General features: G+C 42.6%; 1 protein-coding gene across 4 annotated transcripts in view; it reads left to right on the top strand.

Annotated features, from left to right (window-relative positions):
- CLSTN1 (calsyntenin 1) overlaps nt 1-21,956 on the top strand; it is a 37,401-nt gene extending 15,445 nt beyond the window's left edge. For 2 of the 4 annotated variants that reach the window (XM_017825773.1, XM_017825774.1), the window contains 16 exons: nt 1,174-1,369; nt 3,555-3,763; nt 4,629-4,778; nt 4,877-5,062; nt 6,185-6,433; nt 8,071-8,192; nt 9,177-9,339; nt 11,472-11,522; nt 13,233-13,390; nt 14,037-14,185; nt 14,633-14,859; nt 15,491-15,661; nt 16,262-16,407; nt 17,876-18,011; nt 18,635-18,819; nt 19,414-21,956. In XM_017825773.1, the coding sequence (XP_017681262.1) occupies nt 1,174-1,369; nt 3,555-3,763; nt 4,629-4,778; nt 4,877-5,062; nt 6,185-6,433; nt 8,071-8,192; nt 9,177-9,339; nt 11,472-11,522; nt 13,233-13,390; nt 14,037-14,185; nt 14,633-14,859; nt 15,491-15,661; nt 16,262-16,407; nt 17,876-18,011; nt 18,635-18,819; nt 19,414-19,608 (2,693 nt within the window). In that variant the 3' untranslated portion in view covers nt 19,609-21,956. The remainder of the gene's footprint in view (nt 1-1,173; nt 1,370-3,554; nt 3,764-4,628; nt 4,779-4,876; nt 5,063-6,184; nt 6,434-8,070; nt 8,193-9,176; nt 9,340-11,471; nt 11,523-13,232; nt 13,391-14,036; nt 14,186-14,632; nt 14,860-15,490; nt 15,662-16,261; nt 16,408-17,875; nt 18,012-18,634; nt 18,820-19,413) is intronic. The other 2 variants (XM_017825775.1, XM_017825776.1) reach the window with 1 other exon arrangement.
- The last annotated feature ends 160 nt before the right edge of the window (nt 21,957-22,116 follow it).

Consider the following 22,116-nt stretch of genomic DNA (forward strand, 5'->3'; position numbering starts at 1 on the left):
TATTGTACCTTGTGTGGACACTGAAGAAGTTGGTTTGGGGGAAAATTAGCATTTTCTGGTATTTTCACTTACAGCTTTTTTGGGACATCTGAAGTTTTTTCAAGTGCTTTGTAAAGTAATATATAAGTGCTGAAGCATTACAGCCCCTTCCCTGCAGAACATATCCTTCAGTACTTTCTTCATGAGTTTAAATATGAATCAACCCCCCTTTTTTTTTTGAAGACCTCTAGACATGTTTACAGCAGGAGAGCATTCTTGGTACTATGGTACCACTGCAACTATAACAGCAAAACAGTGGGGTTTGTTGGTGGAAGAAAATCACCTTCCAAACCTGAGTTACACAGGTAAAACCCCAGTGTGGGTGCTCAGACAGCTTGAGTGGCTTTTGTTGTGTGCTGGGCTTACCCAGCTGTGCCAACCAGAGTCTTGCAGTGCAGTCTGAGGCTTAGATGTGTTTCAAGATGATGTGCTAGGGACTGCTCTTCCAGGTCTGTAGGATGAAGGGTTTGGGTAGAAGCACAGCCTCCTAAAACATTCCACGTGAGAGCTCCCTTGACTAACACTGGCCCGTGTTAGTAGATAGCTGTTGAAATGGATGCCTGAGAAGTTGGTATTTCTACCTTTCTCATTCAGTAGTTTATTTTGATTCCCTGATTTTAGCCAGGTACATTGCACAGGAAGACTTTGCCCTTTGATCTGTTGACAGAATTTCTGTAATTCTGGTGCTGAACCTGTACTCGGAGCTTTTTCATCCCTCGACTCGTAACTGTGCATTTTAACCTTCTGCTCTGGTCAAAACGAACCAGCTGCCCAGCTATTCCCAGTAGCTTGGCATAGAAGACATTACCAGTGGCCTTGGCTGTGTGCTCACATAAGATCTACTCTCACCCTAGAGCTATCTCAAGTACTCCTGTGAAATGCCTGTCTACATTTCTCTTTTTCTCTTTTGTCCTCCTGCATGAATGGATGCAAAGTAAACAAGTTGCTTGGAAGGGCAGACGTTTGCTTCTGTTTTTACTAAAGTTCCCAGAAATCACCCATTTTAAAGCACAGTGCTCTTGCTTTGTCCACAGACCCTCACAAACCCTTGGCTGCAAAATATTCGGTCGTTTTATTTTATAAACGTGTCGCCGACTTCTGCCGGTTCTGACCTCTCTCCCTTTGGCTCTGTAGGTGAGATCTGTGGATTTAAAATTCACGGGCAGAATGTTCCCTTTGAAGCAGTGGTGGTGGATAAATCCACTGGTGAGGGAATAATCCGCTCGAAGGAGAAGCTGGACTGTGAGCTGCAGAAGGACTACACCTTCACCATCCAGGCCTACGACTGCGGGAAGGGACCAGACGGGGCAAATTCCAAAAAATCCCACAAGTGAGTAAATCTGGGCTGGGCTGAGGGGAAGTTTGGTTGCAAGGGGTCTCCTGCTCGTGGTGATTTATTGTCTGTGTAGAGTAAATGTAAACCAAGTGTTAATACTGGAAGACTTTGTTCATGTAAGCCCAGAATCACAAAATGGGTTGGAAGGACCACAGTGGGTCATCTGGTGCAACCTCTCTGCTCCAGCAGGGTCATAATGGGGATAAAAAGAGCAGCCAAATGGACATGAACTGCTTGGACATCTCTTCATTTGTATTTTATGTGGCACTGCTTCATCCCTTGATGTCTCTGAATTTACATTAGAAAATAGTGTGGGGATAGAAGCAGAAAAACTGTTGATACACTTAAAATGTGGCTCAAGTTGATACAGAGTTTGGGTGGGATACTGAGCCTGGATGTTGTTTCAGAATTCAGTTTCTAAATCCCAAAACCTGGTTCAAGAAGTCAATCTATATTAAACTTAACAAAATGCAAAAGAAGACACATTGTTATCATTTGCAGACAGCCCCACCAGAAGAACCCAGGATCAATAGCACGGGGCTCATCTCTGCCTAGATTAAAGAATGGGAACAAAGCAATCTTCAGCTAATCTTTAGCTAAAGAAAAACCACAATATAGAATACTCTCTACGAAATCCACTTGAGAATAACTGTTTAACACCCTGGTGTAAACATCTGCAGAGCACGTGGGAGATGAGCTGCTGTGTGAGGCAAAGAAGGCAGTAAATAAGATCCAGAACAGACTAGCAGAGGTCAGCTTGGTGACAAACACAAGTGTGCTTCAAAATAGGCAGCAGAATGTAACCTCCTAAAGGATTGCACTTATGGAAAATAGCTGTGTCCTTAAACTGTTTGGTACTCAATTTGACTTTTGAAAGAAGATTTCAAAGAGAAAGATGGCAACAAATGTTTTGTTGGGTTGGCTGGAATTATATTCTTTGTTCAGGTCCTCCTCCACACTGTAGAATTTATCTGTATTTTTTTACCTGTGCTGGTTGAGATAAAAACTTTCCTCTGATGGCTCTAGTAAAAATTAGGATTATCCAAATTGAGGCTATGTTGTGAACATCCAGCAGCACACTCTGCTACTGTTCTCCCACAGCAGAATGATGGGTTTTCACAATCTACATCTACAAACCACAGTTCACATTCCCCTGGCCCATGGCTGGCTGTGTTATGGGGGGGTTTGTGGTTTTTAACAGTCTTGGAAGTGTAGATCTACAAGTCAGAAATGTACAGTTTGTTTGGTACCTTTTTTTTTTTGGTGGTGTTTATTTAGCACATAGGATAAAATAAAACCTTAAAGATCTTTCTTAGCATAATCATTAGGAAATTTCTGCTTTTGTGGAAGGACTGTAATTGTTGAATTCTTTATTATTTTCCATCCTTCATCTTTTCTCCTTGGTCAGTGACAGAAACTGCTTTATTTTTCCTATTCTGTGTAAACCAGCAATCAGTGACAGGCATGAAAGGATGGAATTCAAGATCCAATCTGTTTTGGATTATCCAGCAAGCTGCATGATGTGTTAAAGTGTATTTGCCACTTCTGTGATTCTTCCATTTAAATTGTCTGATTTCTCATTTCTCCATCTAACAAATAAGCCTGTTTTCACTGACTTACACAGCTGAGTACTTTATTAGCCAAAGAAAGCCAATCAAATGCACTTGACTGAGCTCTTAGTCTAAGACCAGTCTTAACTGTCACTCTTGTTCACATAAAATAAAATTGGGGTGTTCGTATCAAATACTCTGACAGCAGGGAAGAACTTGGATTATACTGTTTTAACAAAAGTAAAAGCCTATTTTGTCACAGCTCTGTTTCGTTGCAGTTCTGTAAAATGGTGCCAATTTTATGGTTGCAATGCAAGGGTTTGAATGTTATTTGCAAATAAATAACAGTAGTAAACAATAACGTAGAATTGCACTGATTTATATGGCAACACACTGGAAAAACACCCACGGCTCTCCTAGTTAGGGTAGTTTTTGAGACTGTTGGCTTTATTAGTCACTTCTTCCTGAGGGCCGGAATTCCGAAGGACGGGTTCACGTGGAGAAGAGCGAGCTGTTGGACCAGAAGTCCTGGCATGAGCAGGAGCTGTGCAGCCTCCAGGCTGACCTGTGTGTGTGTCCTTCCAGAGCCACAGTCCACATCCAGGTGACCTGTGTGTGTGTCCTTCCAGAGCCACAGTCCACATCCAGGTGAACGACGTGAACGAGTACGCGCCGGTGTTCAAGGAGAAGTCCTACAAGGCCACGGTGATCGAGGGCAAGAGGTACGACAACATCCTCAAGGTGGAGGCCGTGGATGCAGACTGTTCCCCCCAGTTCAGCCAGATCTGCAGCTACGAAATTGTGACTCCAGATGTGCCCTTTGCCATTGACAAGGATGGTGAGTGCAGTGGGAATTGTTGTCATCTGTCACCCAAAAAACGGGTCAGCACAGAAGTACAGCAGGCCTGTTTAACCCCTCCCTAAGCACAGTTAAACAGAGGTGTTCAGTCTGAATTAACAATGACAAGTGCTGTCACTGATGGCAGGAGCAGATGGGGGGTTGCATCTCTGTTTCTTGTAAAATGCTTTTCAAACTAAAGGAAATATAGTAATTGTCTGATGTTTTAAACCACCTCTTACTAGGTCTGTCTTGTCCACTCTGTGTTAGGATAACTCGTGCTACTTAGCTTTCAAAAATGGCATTCTACCTGTGTGGCTGGAGTTTCATGGCTATTGCTTTTGAAGTGTAGTCATTTCTTTAGGTCATTTCCTGACCTCCAGTGGTCTGTGGACCCTTCAAAATCTATAGGTAGTTTTAGTGGTTCAAGCCAGCTGGTTAAGCAAAGTGAACAGTTTTTAGTGGGCTTTTAGTTTGAGTTTTTTGGGGGATCCACATTGTCAATAGGTTTGCAAATTTAAAAAAAAGATAGAGAATGCTGGCATAATCCAAACAGTTTATGTAGCAGTTACCACCCAGGAGCAGTTTCATTTTGAGATAATATACTATTAAGAGCCTGAGATGTATATACCTGCTGTTCTGTGTCTGTGTGCTCATCTCTGGATTAATGTAATTTGTAAGGATCTGGGCCTTATGTCTGACATTGAAAAGTCAAATAGTGAAGGGTAATTCCCTCACAGGGGTGTCTGTTAAAGCCTTGGGTATCTGTGTGAAGCACAAAGCTGGTACCTGAACTCATTTAATGCAACAACAACCCCGAGAAATGATATCGATGTCTGATCATTGCTTTTTTTGTGTGTGCCAGGTTATATAAAAAACACAGAGAAGCTGAGCTATGGTAAAGAACATCAGTATAAACTGACAGTAACAGCGTATGACTGTGGGAAGAAGAGAGCTGCTGAGGATGTGTTGGTTAAAATTAGCATTAAGCCTACGTGCAAGCCTGGCTGGCAAGGTTGGTTTGCTCTCCTTTATCTCTGCTGTTAGCGTTTGCTCCTACCTTCAGTTCAACGTGAGACATCTTTAACATTGTTTCTTTGGGTAAATACACAGGTTGGAGCAAAAGAATAGAGTATGAGCCTGGCACTGGTTCCTTGGCTCTGTTCCCCGGGATGCATTTGGAGACGTGTGATGAGCCAATAACCTCCGTTGAAGCAACGGTTGAACTGGAAACCAACCATATTGGTAAAGGCTGTGATAGAGACACCTACTCAGAGAAATCCATCCACAGGCTCTGTGGTAAGAATGCCTTTGTTAAAGTAAAAGTGGTCTCTCTTGCTTGCTAGTTTTTCTTTGAATTTTATGTTAGACCACAAATCAGTGAGTAGATCTGGTCTTCATTTGCATGTAGTTTCCTGCAGCTTGTTTCCTAGCAGGCAGTGAAATTGCCTGAAGGTGACTTTTAAAATAATTCCCAAGTGTGGTAAAGAATCTCTTTCTTCTGCCTCTCCACTAGCTTGTGTACACTAATAATTTCCCTCACATGAGAGTCATGTTGAAGAGCTGAAAGAATGTTATCTGGGTGAAGGGTACAGCCATTAAAGGCTCTCCTTCTCTGAGCATGATGGATGTGATGGCTGCAATCTAAGAAATGCATGGTGAAAAACTAGATGAGAACACCACAGAAAGAGTGGTTTGGAAAGAAAACAGTTCCCTTGCATCAGAGAAATTCATACTGTGCTTGCCCCAGGAAGCCCTTGGCACCCACTTGTGCTGCAGTAAAAGGCTTTATGAGGAGTTTATGAATCCTTTGTAGCCAGTATGGAAGAATAGAGATTACAGGACAAATTATCACTGATTAATGTCTTGAACTTCAGTTGAAAGTCTGAACAGTGTGTAACCCCAGAGACCCAGGCAATTCCTGAGCTGTTCCCTGATTGAGGTCAGTGTGACGTTAAGAAGCGGGGAAAGGACAGCAAGCCAAGAACCTGCTTCTGACTCTGCTATGATTAGACAGTGAGCTGGGAGGGGGTGCTTCTGCACTCCCTTCAACTGGGTGAACATGAGACTCACAGCTAGTACAGTGTTCAGAGAAAGGCATCACAGGCACGGGCCTGAGGGACAAGTGGCATTAATGAAACGGGTCCTGAGATGGGGGGGGGGGCCAAAATGAGATTCTACAGCTGTAGAGACTTGTAAGGAAAACAATTTCAATGAGAAGAAGCTCAATTTTTGGAAGTCATCACAATATCAGATGTCTGTAATTAGTGCCACATTATGTCAGAGGAGAATTGCTTGATGTGTGATGGCAGTACATCATCCTGACAGTTGGTGCCGAAAATTTAGTGCTCAGAAAAGCAGTTTGGTTTGAAACTAGCAGTGGTCTTTTAAGTTTTCTATCTGATTCCCTTTTCACTGTAGGTGCTGCTTCTGGCACAGCTGAGCTGCTTCCCCCTCCCAGCAGTGCTGCAAACTGGACCGTGGGCCTTCCCACGGACAACGGCCACGACAGCGACCAGGTCTTCGAGTTCAACGGCACCCAAGCTGTGAAGGTTCCAGATGGGGTTGTCACAGTCAATATGAAAGAGCCCTTTGTGATTTCGGTGTGGATGAGGCACGGGCCTGGAACCAGGGAGAAGGAGACAATTCTGTGCAACTCAGACAAGACAGGTTTGTCAGTATTTCCATTATAAACAGCCTTTTGCTTGGTTGGGTTTTTGTGTTCTGTGGCAGCACGTGTGACAACCTTCAGGTTTTTCTCTACCTTTTTTTTTTTAAGTGAAATGAATGGACATTAAAAGTCACTCTGTATAGATTTGGCTTTAGATTATCCAACTTCAGATTGGGCAGGCTTGGTTTTTCTAATTCTATTTCAGTTTACATTATGCACTTCTTTTGCTGTGCTGGATGACTTATTCTGGGAATGCAGTCCCGAGTTTGCATCTCCAAAGATAGCTCTGTTCTTATGCTGCCTGAAAACATTGAGATACATATATCAGGTCTAGTGGCAGCATTTGCTGCTATATCTTTTTTTTTTTTCTAGGAGGATATAATTTCTCTCTCACCAGTGATGAAATTTTTTTTTCACTCTGTGCATAATTTCACTCTCTGTGAATGCTACAGACACAATAATTTTGAAAATGCTATTAATAAGAAGGAAATGTGATAACCCTGTTTCCATAATTGCTGCCTAATGGGGGCAAAAGAATTCCTGTCTTTGTTAAGCTGGAGCAGTGCATTTGGCCAGTGTATTGGAGACTTTATTTAATTGCTGCTAGGTCTTTCAAAGGAAGCTACACTGAATATGTTTTAAATTTTATTTGAAAATAAGAAAGATTTGTCGTAAGAAAATACGAAAGATTCGTAGTGCCCCAGAAGCATTTCTTTGAACAGGAGAAAAGTGACAGTCATTCAGAACCAGGTACAAATATTCTCTTTTCCTACCTTCACCTATTCCTCTTAATCAAACCCCAAACCTTCTTCATGGACATGAGTGAACTGGAGAGAAAAAAGGCAAATTTAAATAGTTTTTCCTGGTTTACAGTGCATAGGCAGCAGACCTTCAAAACAACTTCTTTTTTATTCCTTGGTTTGACCTAACCACGGAATTCTTGTGGCAGGTAGTTTCTGGTAGTATTTGCCTTCATTCTAAGGGTATATTAGGAAATATTGAAAGACTAAATGCAGGTTAGCTGGAGGGAGGCAGTTGGGACTGTATTGCACTGGATCAGTGCAGTCAGACTGAAAGATTGACATGAGTTTGGTCTCTCTATATTCCCCACTTTCTTGGCTCATCCATGCCATGGAATGGATGATGCTGCTAAAATATTTCTTTTCCTTATTCTCACCCATTTCTCCAGCATTTCACCCTTGTGTTTATTTAAAATGGCAAATCCTTTAGAGCTGTGACTGCAGTTTTCTCTAAGGGAAGTGTGTGTACCCGCTCCAAACCAGGAACCAGAAGCTGTAGGAGCTGCTCCTTTGTAACAAAAAAAGCTCTGTTTGCAAAGAGAGCTCTTTTCTTTTTCTCCTGCTGATAGTTTATCTCTGGCTCTTCACTCCTATGCCCTGGTTTAGATTGGATTTGGAGAGACATGTCTGTTACTCGTGGGTTCTTCAGCAGTGTTTGCCCTCACTGCTTCTACAGATGTTTTAAATTCCTCTTACCGTGCCTGGCTAACTTCCACATTGATTTATTCCTCTCAGTTACGTGGAGATTTAAGTGTGAAATTGCAGAACACAGGTGGATTTTGTGGAGTTCTGGGGGTTTACAGGGAATAATGCTGTCCCTGAAACCTCTCGTGCAGATATGAACCGGCACCACTACACCCTCTACGTCCACAACTGCCGGCTCGTTTTCCTCTTCCGCCAGGACCCTTCGGAGGGAAAAACCTACCAACCTGCTGAATTCCACTGGAAGCTGAATCAGGTACCTCTGGAAGGACAATTTGGTAGGATGTTAGAGTGCAAACCACCAGAGACCAAACTCCCTGGTGGTGTAATTATTACTAAATACTTTTTGCAGCTCTGAACTCCCGAGGCCCTTTTTTTATGGACCCCAACGATACTTGTTTGATTTGTGATCAAGTGTCAGGTTCAGCTGCACCTTTTCATCTTGGGTGTGAAGTAAAAAACCCAGTGTCATTCTTCCTTGTTCACTGAATGCACTGTAAGGGAGAGTGCATGAGAAAATGGGAAGTATTCCAGAGGGCATGAAAAAACAGGAAATATTCCAGGTTGTTTACAGCGTTAAAGTACTTCTGAATGTGGGACCTTTTCCAGAGCTCTGGATCTGAATGATAAAATAACCTTGAATATCTGTCAATTTATCAAGTTCTTTTAGTTGCTTTAGGTTGCTCTTGCAGGTCTGTTTTGCCAGTTACCCAAACAGCGAGTGACTTTGTAACACATCTAATTATATCTTAGTTTTTGTGCAGGGCAATGTGTTGTTTTAATGATAAAATACACATATATGTCCTTGTAGGAAAATTTCTACTTTCCAAAACCAGATCAGCTTTCACTGTAAATAATTCTGTCATGGAAGGCCTTTTCCAATTCAAAATATTTTTTTTTTAGTGTTCTCTCTCAGAAAATACCTGTCCTCTGTCAAGTAATGTTGTCTTATAACAGTATTTCAGGATGTGCTTGCATGTAGATATGTATTTTTAGATTGAAATAACGCTGTTATTCAGTATAAAAATTAAAGGAAGGGAAATACAGCAGCTTCCTGTGTTGGCAACAGAAGAAAAGAAACTTTTTATTAATGTTTGACAGTCAGTTTGCCTTTCAGATGTGTGCCATGTGTGTGCAACATCAACTGTGTCTGTACAGGCTCGTGGATGTTGCATGTCTGCATGTGTTTATCAGCTCAGTTATTCAGCTGTAATTAATGTTTCCAACTGTCTTTGCTCAGGTGTGTGACAAGGAGTGGCATCACTACGTTGTCAACGTTGAGTTCCCTGCAGTGACTCTTTATGTAGATGGTGTTTCCTATGATCCTTTCCCAGTGACTGAGGATTACCCCCTGCACCCTTCCAAGATAGAAACACAGCTGGTGGTTGGAGCCTGTTGGCAAGGTAACTCTTTACAATATTTAATACTTTAATTAACTTTTTTTAATGGTATCTCGGTGGTTATCTAGAATTACATGGCAGATCTTTTTAGTGCCTGAAAGATAACTTGGTTTGCCTTCTGCAGGTTATTTTTTGCTCCTGGCTGGTATCACATATTTCCTCTTTTAGTCATTTTTTCCATGAGTGTTTGTTTTCTCGTTGGCCACGGGTGCTTGTGAAATACAAAGCTGCTCACCAAGCTGTATTCCACCAAAGTGGGTTTTGTGGTGACCATGGGAATACAGAGAGCTTTTAATTTTTATTATTATTATTGTTGTTGTTGCTGTGATTCTTGCTATTTTTAATAATAGTTGCAAGAATCCTTCATATACTTCAGATTAGTAAGCAGGACACTTAATTTCAAGTCAGTTGAAAAGCATATTGTAGAAAGAGTGTTCTCATTATTGCAACCATGACCAGCAGACAGTTCAGCAAAGCAGCACAGTGCTGCTGTCCTTGGATATTTTACCATTTCTGCTTATAAAAATAGACATCTGCTTTATTGTTTGCACATTGTGGCTTAAAATACAATATTCTGCAAGCTGTGAAGTGCTGATTCATGTGCTTTAATACTTTAAAACCTACTCTTCAGAGCTGGAGAAGAAGGAGGAGGATGCATCTGCACATGGATGCTGATTCCAGAGATCTTGGGAACAGAGCTCTTGCTCCATTGCTGAACTGCAGTGTTTGCTGATTAAATTAGACCCTGGCTGGTGTAAAGCTGCTCTTTTTGGTTGAAGATAAAACAGTGTTAAATCATTCCTGTTTTATTTAGTTCCCATTATAGGCTGTAGTTGCTGTCTGCAGGAATGCACAGATGTGGCCTGGGAATGAGTGACAAATGGAAAGCTCTGAGATGTTTTAATCAAATTAACAGTCTTCTGTCTTATAATGTCTCTTTTCTCTGTGAGTTTTAAGGCTTTGAGGTGTGAATGAAGGTTAAATTCTGTCCTCTCCATCAAATCTGTTATTTTGTGACAAGTTCACTATCATTCAGTATTAATGCTATTTCAGGACTAAATTCATTCTGTTGTCTCTTCCTTGCATCAGTTATTTTGATTTCTCCATAATTCATCTCACTCTGTTTGTGACTTTTCCAGCCAATCTCTTCTATCTCAAAGGGAAGTTATAGTGACTGATTTTAGAGAAACTGGAGCTTGGAAACTCAGTTCCAGCTAAATGTATGGATTGTATAATGCCTTCCATGTATGTTCTGCATCCTAACAAAAATATGTACATTTAATTTAAAAACTCCTGTGCTTTCATACTGGCACCATGATATGATTCTTTAATTTCTTCTGCCATGAGATTTCTTTTTAATGAAAGCAGACTGAAATAGGAGTATAAAACTCTGAAGTACAAGAACTGCTTTTTAAAAATTGCACCAGAAGCCTGATTTTCAGGGGATTAGAACACATGGTGAATAGAGTTTGCCAAAGGAGTGAAATTAATGGTCACTGGTGTTGTCCTATCAAGACTTCAAAAGAAATCAGGCTGCTCTAAGTTATAGATACAGCTCACCTCCAAGGAGAGAGATTTTATGCTTTTGAAGAAGTTCTTTTAACATTTCTTTCAGAAGTTAAAAAGCTGTTTTTAATTTTGCTTCCATCTGATAAATTGACTGCTTAATACATGTGATACTATTATTATGATGATAAAATCTGTGTTGGTAATGGCTTGTTTTGATCAGCTTTTAATACCTTTTGGTGCTTTGCTGTATTAGGCTGGATTTCACCTTAATTTCCCCTGAAATGGAGCCAGCTGATTTACAGTCTCATTACCAGCAGTGGGTTGTGGGAGGTTTGCTCTCTGGCTTAATCCAGTTTCTACTGGTTTTACTGCAGGGTTGTGTGTGGGGCTCTTTGGGTTGTCTTGCCATGACTTTTTATGTTCTTGTAACAACACAGTGATGCTTCTTCCCTGCATTGCAGCTCTTCACGTTTCAAAAGAACTCCTAATCCTTGAGAAGCTGGGTGGGAGATGAGCAGACTTTTGGGGGAAGGGCCGCTTTGTATTTTCTGTGGGAAGAGTTTGCCAAACTGTAACGACTTGGTCCTTTCCCTCTTGTCCCTTTCTTTTGTCTTGCTTTTCCACAGAATATACAGGAAATGAGAATGACAATGAAACTGTGCCCGAGACCTCTGCAGGTTGCTGGAGTTTTTTCCCTACTGTTTTATTTCATTTTTAAGCCAAGACATTGCTTCATCTCACACAGAGCATGAAACGCAGCATCGCATTCGGGCCATTGACCTTCACATAATCCTCTCCTAGGCTTGTTTCTTCGTTGTGCTTCTATTTGCAGAGCTTCATCAGCTGACATTTTGCTTGGTTTTGGGGGTGTTGTTTTTTTTTTTTGTTTGTTTGGTTTGTGTTTGGTTTTGTTTTGTTGGGGTTTTTTTTTTAGTTGCATCCAAACACGCCTCCATGTACAAATCTGGGGATGGCAGTGAAGTGGTGTCAGTAAGTTGCTGATGTAAAATATCAGCCATCATTTCTTTCACCCAGTTTCGTTAAAACATAAGTGCCCCTCATCCTGTATAAATACAGGTATTTGTGTGTTTATTATAGAATTATTCAGTATGTTGGGAAGGACCTCTGGGAGTCAGGTGGCCCTGCTCCCCACTCACAGTAAGACTGATTTCATATTTAGGTCAGTCTGCTCATAAAGACAGACCTGTAATTTACAGGGGATACTCATTGATCAGAAATTTATATAAAATTCTGATTACACTGAATGGGGAAAAAAAAGCTCTGGCTACCAGGCATTTCAGATTGTCTTAACAGGGTTGGATTTTCTTAGAAATTTTTACTTATAGTTCAGTTCTGTCTTGAATTGAGACCTTTAAAGTTAGTGTGTATTTCTGAAAGTGAATTCAAGATGTGAACTCTTTCTGTAAAGTTTAAGAATTCCTGGAATTTTTTTAATTTGGCAAGGAGGTAGCAGCATGCAGGGGTTCAAAGCTGGAGCTGTACAAATCTAAACTGCAAATTGTATCATTTGTAACGGGACAGTTCCCCACTGAATGTTATTTTGAGTTATACCAGGGATCTTTTATCACTTGGAATCTTGAAAACAAGCTTAGACATATCTAAAAATTAAGTTGCTTAGTGAGTGATGGCCTTGAAATACAGATTTCCAGGTGGTGTTCTGTGGCCCCTGTTAATTAGCAAGATGGACTTAGGTGATGATTGTGATGTCATCTTCAAGAAAACCTGAGGAATAACTGCAACTGAGGTTGCAGTTCATCAAACTTAACCCAGATATCTAAAAGTGAGTTATCTGAGTTTAAAATGCACATCTGAGTCTGCTCAGAGAAGGGGCACCTTTAGAGGGGGGCAGGTAACTCTTGGACACCTTTTTCAGAATGAGCTGAATGACTTTGTAAAGTCCCTTCCTGCCCCTTGACTGCCAGGAGAGCCTGCAGGGCTGGGTCTGGGGGTGGATAACTCCCACCTAGAGGGTGGATCCTGATGGGTGTTGCCTTTGCAGAGATCCCAGTGACAGGAGATGTCATTTCCTCACCTTGAAACTTCACGTTGTGTGGTTCATCCCCCTGGCCCTGCCCTCCATTCCCGAGCACCACCTCGCTGGCTGGGATTTCTTTGGAGATGTTTGTCCCGGACCCGGCGGTTCCCGGTGGCCCCGGCTGTCTGAGGGCCACGTGCATGGTGGACTGTGGAACTTCCTTTGTGCTTGACCACGATCACGAGGTTTAACCCCCAGATGGGTCAAAACTAACCCGCATGCGTGTCATACTCTGTGCACCAGGAGGCATATTTGTTGTTTTACAAAAGAAAGAGGAAAAAGAATCAAAGCAAGTGAAGGTTTTTTTCCCTCCCTCCCTCCCTTCCCGAAGGTGGAGAGCTCCGCATGGCGCAGTTTTTCCGAGGGAATCTGGCGGGTTTGATGATCCGTTCTGGGAAACTGGAAAACAAGAAGGTCATTGATTGTCTCTACACCTGCAAGGAGGGGCTGGATTTGCAGATGCCTGATGGTGTTGGCAAAGGGGTGAAGGTAAAGTTGCAGATGAAGCAGTGGACATGTTCCCTTTTGCTCACTACTGGTGGGTACAGGGTTTGCTGGCAGAGTTAATGGGGGTGTCCCAAATAAAACAAGCTCATCCCTTGTGGCATTTTGCATTAAAATTGCCTAAAACCTGGGAAATCTTTCTTGTGTGAATATGGCCTTAGTGGAGTTAAAGAGAACACAGTAACTCTCATTCTTAAAGTCTGGAAGAGGCATTCCGTATTTGTAGGCCTCTGTTTAACCAGCTGTACCAGGGTGTCTGATAAAAGAGATTCTTAACAAGCGGTTCATAAAACGAGATTTAACTTGCCTGGCTTTTTTAGTAGCAAGGCTGTTTGAGCAGAGCTAAATTTCTCCTTTATATCAGCTGCCTCTCTTCCATATTACCAGAACCCAGAACTATGTTAAGTGCCTAGAAATTTTTTAAGGAATGAAACACTAAATATATTCCACAGGAATGAGGCAGTGAATAGGGAGGTTAGACTGTGTGCCACAGGGCCAGTAAATAATGCCCTTTTTGCTTTGAACGTGGATGCAATCATCCTGCATTTGCCAGGCTGAGCAGTGCTGAGCTCCAGTTGGAATTGCCAGACCACGTTGGGTGTTCCCTTATGGTTTTCTTCTGTTGTTCCAGATCCACATGAACCCCAGTCAGTCAACACTGACCATAGAAGGGGATGACATTGAGAGGGTTGACAAGGCCATGCAGCACATTTCCTACCTGAATTCCCGCCAGTTCCCAACTCCCGGCATTCGGAGGCTGAAGATCACCAGCGTTGTCAAGTATGTCCTGGTGCTGAAATAATCCATCCCTGGCAGGGATGGTGGAGCCTGCAATGGTGTCCTTGTGTCTCAGTGGGGAGAAACAAAGGAGCCTTGGTGTATGTGACCGTCTCACATGTGAATACAGAAATGTTTTCTACTCCAGCACTGTTTCCTTCCTGACAATGGAGGAAGGAGTAAGACAGGAATGTCTTGCCAGTCACTGCCTTCATTAGAGGTGTTATCTGTGGCTGTGAGTCAGAGCATAGAAACGGGGCCAAATGGTAACTGTAAGTAAAAATTAACTGTAAGATTGCTCCCCAGGTGGGGAATTCCTGCTTTCTGATGCAGCTGCTGAATTTATCTAAGGCTCTTGGGTCTGAGACAGCTTTTCAAAGATTTATAAAGCAATTACTGTGTGGAATTGTGCCTCCCTCCCGGCTAACCTCAACTTCTTCTGTCTCCCAGGTGTTTCAATGAAGAGGCCTGTGTCTCCATCCCCTCTGTGGAGGGATATGTCATGGTCTTGCAGCCAGAGGAGCCAAAAATCAGCCTGAGTGGCATCAACCACTTTGCCCGCTCTGCCTCCGAGTTTGAGAGCTCTGAGGGCGTTTCCCTCTTCCCTGAGCTTCGCATCATCAGCACCATCACCCGGGAGGTGGAGCCAGAGGGGGATGGAGATGAGGATCCCACAGGTAACAACACCCTGCTGAGCTTCCACTGTGCCCACCTTCACCTCACTCACTGATCCCCTTGGAGGATCTATTATATCATCTCACATCTCATATTTCATATCATATCTCATATTTCATATAATATATCTCTCATATCATATCTCATATCATCTCATATCTCATATGTCATATATCATATCATATGTCATTATATATGATATATCATGTCATATCATCTCATATATATCATATATCATGTCATATCATATTATATTATATTTATTATATATTTATATATTATTATATGATATATTTATTATATATATAGGATATTTTATATTATATTCTATATTATCTCCTTAATACAGAATCTAGTAGGGGAAATAAGATGTAGGTCCTCTGCTCTGGGTTAACAGAAACTTACTGGAAATGATAGTAAGCCCAGGCTATTATCCTCATTTAAATATCCCTTGTTCGAGTTTTGTATTTTATTTTTTTAATCATTATTTCATGCATACTTGCTCTCTTCAGGCCCAGATTCTAATATTTGCTCTGGGAGAAGAGTTTGCATGTGACACTTTGTAGCTCCTGGGCTCCTGTCTCCTTCACCTGTGTTTCTGCTGATGGGTTTGGCTTTTCCTCTGCTTTTTAGTGCAAGAGTCTTTGGTATCTGAGGAGATCATGCACAACCTGGACACGTGTGAGGTGACAGTGCTGGGAGAGGAGCTGAACCAGGAGCAGGAGAGCCTGGAGATCGACATGACCCGGCTGCAGCAGAAGGGAATTGAGATGAGCAGCTCCAACCTGGGCATGATCATCACAGGTGGGGCTCCTGCTGCTGGTGCTCTTGTGGGAGGGCTCTGCAGGCAGCACAGAGGGAACAGTGTTCTGGAGAGGTGGTTTCTAACACCTTACTCCAGATATTCCATTTTCTTTTACAATTTCAAGTTTGGACCATTTTTAGAATTCCAGACACAACTGTTTTGGTGGAAGGCTGTGATTCTAGAAAACACATCATTCTAGAACCTTCTTTATGTTCTTTTCTCCTGTCTCAAATTGCAGGTTATCTCTGGACTGTGGAAATGGAGTTACACTTTGCCCCAGAAAAGGCTTGTTCCTTGCACAGATAATCCAGTGCCTGGGAACATCATTCCTTTGTGGTTTATATTCAGAATACATTAAAATATTCTAAAGAAAGGCTCCCCAAATCCCTTCAAAGACCAGCTGGGTCTAAGATTTTTTCACAAAATCCATTTCACTGGAGCCACATCGTGTCTGTGGTGGTGCTTTATTTCTCCTAACTGAAAATCCATCACCCAAGAAAACTTCTACCGAAGAGAGGGTGTGATACCTGTCCAGTGTATGATGGTGCATTCAAATCTTTTGCAGAGTAACTGTTTTCCCCGTGTGTTTTTCTCCCCAGGGGTGGATACTATGGCTAATTATGAAGAAGTGTTGCATTTGATACGCTACAGGAACTGGCACACGGTGTCTCTCTTCGACAGAAAGTTCAAGTTGGTCTGTTCGGAGCTCAACGGGCGCTACATCAGCAATGAGTTCAAAGTGGAGGTTTGTGAGCTGGGCTGGGCACTCTGAGCAGCTTTAGAGCATGGCTGGCTTAGGAGGATGGAGGTTGTTGCCTCAGCTGATAGATAATGATCAGCCACTGGTTTAGATTTTTGTCCTGTAAATAAATATTAGTAAATGTGAGCATTTCGGGTTGTATTTTATATATAAACGTGTCTTAGTCCTGCATTCCAACTGTAAATAAGAAGCTGTAAATAAGGTGAAACTGTTGTGTTGTAGAAGAAATACAAACTGAAGGTGAGAAGGTTGAATTGAAAACACGTTTAGCAAATGGAGTGGGAGTGGTGCTCCCAGAGAGCTTCATGTGTAGCTTCTAGGATTCCACAGATGGACTTCTGGGCCCTTCACTGTGTGTGGTGCCTAAATTTCTGACACTTTAAGGACTTCTGTAAGAGCACAGACAGGCTAAAATTGCCTTTCCTCTGCAGCAGGTTAGAGGGTCATTATTACTTAGTGTGCTTACCTCAGATATATGAGAGGACAGCAGAATATGACATTAAGGGCAGTAAAATTTCCAGTGCTGGAATGTGGAATGATTTATACTGGGGAGGAACTGCCACATAACTCAACATCTTTGAGCTCTGAGCTTGAATTTCCACATTTTAAAGCTGACCAAGGGACTGACAGCAAAACCACCACAGTATTTGCCACCACTGGGGTGGTGGTGGTGGGCTGGGAGCCCCTGGTGTTCCAGAACAGGTATTTTTGTGTTTTGTTTCCTGAGGAAATCCTGTGAGCTTGAGTTGGGATTTACCAAACTCTGGAAATGCAAACGCTTTCCTTATTGTGTAGTAAAACACAAGTTCTCCTCTCTTCCTGCTGTGCAGGGGTAGGTCCCCTGTGTCTGTTCACCACAAGAGGGGCACGTTTAGCTCTGCTGGTTTAGCAAGGAAACGTGAAATATTTGTGATGAGCTTCCACTTGTGCCTAGAATTCAGCTCTGCTAAATGGGGGTTAAACTTGAAAGAGTAGTTTCTTTCTTAACACTTTGACTGTAATAAGGAATTTTTGTCTTTGCTGTTAGCTGAAAATATACAGCAGAATAAAAGAGATAGGAATGAAGGAAATGGAATTAATGGTTAGATATCTTCGTATATGCTGTTATTTCAGAGTTAAAGTGGCTGGCTACCAAATTTGGTAATAAACTGGCTTTATCTCTTTTATTCTGAACTACTGGAGTCTCTACACCAGCTTGCCAGGCTAAAACAGATTTGGGAGCTGTGAAACCAAAGGATTTTGTGACAAGAAGTGGAAAATATGAGGAGCCACTGCTTGGGATGGCTGTCCCCTGAGGAAAGCCACTGCTGTGTTGAAGGAGGATTGGATGCCTGCCCTGGGAAATAGATTATTTTGTTTTGTTTTGTTTTAATTTTTTTTTCTCTTTCATTTCTGTCTCTTCAGAACTAAACTGTTGGATTTCTGGAGTTTAACCCTTTGTCCCTGTTCCCAGGTGAACGTGATCCACACTGCCAGCCCCGTGGAACACGCCAACCACATCGCGGCCCAGCCGCAGTTCGTTCACCCCGTGCATCATTCCTTTGTGGACCTCTCTGGTCACAACTTGGCCAACCCTCATCCCTTTTCAGGTCAGCATTCTCTATAAAGTTGAGCTGGTTGTATTCTGTTGTTAAAATGTCCAGCAGGCTTCTTGCTGTAGAGAGGGTTTTTTCCAGAGTTTAAACCAGTGTATTGGACTGATAATCCAGGCAGCTCCTCGGGCCTGTTCTGCTCTTGCCCAGGCTGGATTCCTGGAGATCCAGGATTCCTTTTCCTGCCGGGAGAAGAACTTTCTGTTGGTGTGTGTGTTGGAAAATGGGAGGGACTTGATAAAGGGCTGTGAGGAACTGGGACAGTATTTCTGAATGGCACGAGGAAAGAACTGCAATGATATTCCCTTGATGACTCATGAGGTCTGCCCTTTCTGTTTTAATTACATTAATTTGGCAAGAGTGTAGGATGTGAGAGGAAGAAAAACAGGCAATTTAGAGAGGAGTCCATGTGGTGGAATCTGCTTTCCATGTGCTTTCAGTCCAGATTGATGTAATTATATTTAAGGAACTGAGGTTTAGTTCTTCCTCTCCAACTGACTTTTTAAGTGGCTGTGGCCAAAGTGCCTCTGTAGGATTTGTGCAGCGCAGGTGATGGTTATTGGCACTGTGGAAGAGTTACCACAGCCATGGAAGGAACTCCTTTTCTTTTCTCCTTGCAGTTGTTCCCAGCACAGCCACTGTTGTGATTGTTGTCTGTGTGAGTTTCCTGGTTTTTATGATTATCCTGGGAGTGTTCAGGATCCGAGCTGCACATCAGAGGACGATGCGTGACCAGGACACTGGGAAGGAAAATGAGATGGATTGGGATGACTCTGCTTTGACCATCACTGTGAACCCCATGGAGGTAAAACCCTGTGGAGCTGGGGCTCAGCACTGAACCAAAAATGCCCTTTTCTATCTGTAAGGGGTGGGATTGTCCATGGGCAGATGAGAAGAGCAGAACCAACCCCTGAGCACAGAGCAGAGACTGGGAATTTTGAATGAATGTGCCAAATGCCAAGAGAAGTTACATTTGGGATCTTGCAGGGGTTAGAGCTTCATGATACAGGATGGAATTTTGCAGGCCAGTGTCCAGCACGTGCCACTCACTGCCTTAACCAACCTGTTCTGGTCCAAACTGGCAGGAATTTATCATCAAAACATCTGTGTTTATAATCCTCCTTGGTGTGTCCTACTACAAGATCCTTCTCCAGCAGAATTTGCAGGACTGGATCACCCTTCAGCATCAGTTTGTGTAGAGGGCCAGGGTTGACAGCAGAGTCACAGAGCCCTTCCACAGAGTGCTCCTGCCTTTGTCTTCTCTGCTTGCCTAATTCCTGCTGAGCTTTTAAAACCAGCAAGGCATCTGCAAGAGTCCTTTGTCAACACAGTGCTTTGAATAAAGAATAAAAAGAATTTTGGCAAGTGTGGTAATGACAGTTAATTTTTGTTTTAACAGACTTATGAGGACCAACACAGCAGTGAAGAGGAAGAGGAGGAGGAGGAAGAAGAAAGTGAAGATGGAGAAGAAGATGACATCACTAGTGCAGAGTCTGAAAGCAGTGAGGAGGAGGAGGGAGAGCAGGAGGAGGACCAACAGAATGTTAATAGACAGCAACAGCTGGAATGGGATGACTCCACCCTCAGCTATTGATTCCCGCTGTTCCCTTTGTCTTTCTGTTCCCGCTCTAGAAGACTCCACTGTAACACTCCATTGGTACCGAGGATTCATGGTGTTTAAAACAAAAAAAATTCATTCTGGCCAGTAGATTGACCCCCCCCACCTCCCGTGTTTGTGTTCTGTCAGTCCCTGATGTTTAGGGTTGTAGTTTAGCACCTCTTCCTTCAGCCTTGCCTCAGTGACTGGATTTTTTTTACGCTCTGTGAGGAACCACCTTGCACTTTTTTCTTCATGTCATCTCAGCTAAGTGACTCTACAGCTCTGTAGCCATTGCACATGAATTTCTGAACTGTCTTTTTTTGCTCAGTGAAACAAACTTGGCTTTGTTCCTTTTTTTCCTCTTTCTAAAAGATGCAAAGATTGCTTGTTGACAAAGGGTAAAGCTGCTCATTTCAGCCTGTTGATTTCTTTTAATTTTTTTCCCCCCGAATTAGTGCATGTGTAAAGTGGCAGAATGAGGTTAATATGTAGAAGATTAACAAGACTTTTTAATATTTTGTAAATATCTTGGAATTATGTAATTATGTCATTTGTGGTAGTGAAAAACAGGGAATTGGGGTTTAAAACACGCTAAAGTGAAAAATCATGCAGCATGAACTATTACAAGTCTCATCCTACTGCAGCAGGAGCACGGGCACAGTTCTTAGTGTAGATGTTCAGTAACTCTGTCCTTGGCCTTGACTCGATGTGCGCTCCCCGCTCTCCCTCAATTCCTTCCTTTTCTTTAACCCCCTTTATTTTGCAGAGGGAACACAAGCTTGTGAGAAATTGTAAAGGCTTTAGGAGCCTCTGCAGAGGTTCAGCTGCCCTGTGCAATACAGTTGTTGGGGTTTCATTTTTATTTTTTCTTTTTTTTTTAAAATTTTTCTTTTCCCTCTCCAATTAAGTCTTGGCATATAAGGGCTTTTAAGTTATTGGGGAAAAAAAACACTACATGGATGGTGGGCAGATCCATGGGGCTGTGGGGTGTTGCCACAGCTCCTGTTAATTCCAGGGAGGCTGCCTGTAGTCCAGTGCTGGGCTGTTTGTACTGAGTGGGTGTTTGTAAGTGATGGATTGTAATGAAGCTGGAGAGCCTGAGCCCTGGGGACCTGTGCACCTTGGCTACCAGTCTACATAAATAGGGGTTTGGGTTTTTTTTTTAAGTTGTTCATTTTTTTTCTGATTTGGCAGGGGGAGGATTTGGGGTGTAGCTGATCCCACTGACCACTCCTGCTCCTCCCCTGCAGCCCCTTGTACAGTAACTCGGACTGTCGGTGTTTTAAGCCTTTGTTTACACTTAGTAATTGTGTTTTCCTGCTGGTGAAAAACTGTAGCATAAATCACCCAACCAGAAAACCTTGGGAATCATGTTACTGTTATTCCAAGTGGAGCTGACTGGGATTGTTTTCCGTCACAGTTCTGACTTGGGACTGCAAAGGACAAAAGCTGGAAGGTACGAAAGTGCTGCTGCCCCGGGGTGGGGAGCGCTGGTTTTTCTGTCAGGCAGGGCTCGTTTAACTTTCTTTGGTCTTATGCAGAGTCTTGAATAATGAATTTCTGCTTGATTTCTATGGAGGTGGATTAAAGAGTAACTTGTTTTGCTTGTAACAGGAGCCTGGGACTGCATTCCCTCCTCAGCACGGTAAGCCAAGCTCCAGTGTTTGCTGGTGGGTGCAGAGCCCACACGTGTCACACACAGCAGGGCCAGGGGCACTGGGGACGGTGCCAGAGGAGCCAAAGGGTGGGGCACAAAGGGTCCTAATTAACCGAGAGAGATAAAAGATTAAGGGCTGTTCCAAAGGCTTGTACAGTTTGCTTTTCAGAGCAGACCTGTTCTCACCTCGTGGTGTAACAGGACCTGTGGTGGGTTTGATCCGGGGGAGCCTTGACTGTGGAGTGCCTTTACAATAGGAGATGGACCTGGAAGCAGGGAAGAGAACCCACACCAGAGCTTACCGTTTTTTTGGGGTTGTTTTGGGGTTTGTTTTGGGTTTTTTTTTAAATGTAAAATTTTAGATTTCTAAAACGGGAAAATGGTTTTGACTACTTACGTGGTAATTAACTGCTAGTTTTAAGTAAACTGGGAAACTTTTAACTTATGTCTGACAGTTGTCCTGTGTTAATGTGTAGAAGACTTATCCTTCCATATACTGTTGCTGTAGCTGCTGTATTTTAGACCAAAACTGATCATGACTTAATGGTAATACTGAGGGGTTGTAACGTCCTGATGCAGTTTGTAGCCACTGTGGGTATAACTTTTCAGATGTGTATATTGGTAACAGGTCAGTTTGGAAAGTCTATAAGCTACAATAAATTTCTGGTTCTAAAGGTTGTTTGCATTTATTTCTTCCCGAGTGGAACAAAGTAGAATCAAGTAATATAAACTGAGTGTTAATTTGCCTCTGCTGGGGGAGGAGGAGCCTTTGTTTTTGTTGATCTCAAGCACAGAAAGACTCGGCAGCATCTGTGGACAATTTATCAATATTTTTTATTTTTTAC

The sequence above is a fragment of the Lepidothrix coronata genome, unplaced genomic scaffold, assembly GCF_001604755.1.
Source record: "Lepidothrix coronata isolate B3197 unplaced genomic scaffold, Lepidothrix_coronata-1.0 Scaffold122, whole genome shotgun sequence".
NCBI lineage: Eukaryota > Metazoa > Chordata > Aves > Passeriformes > Pipridae > Lepidothrix > Lepidothrix coronata.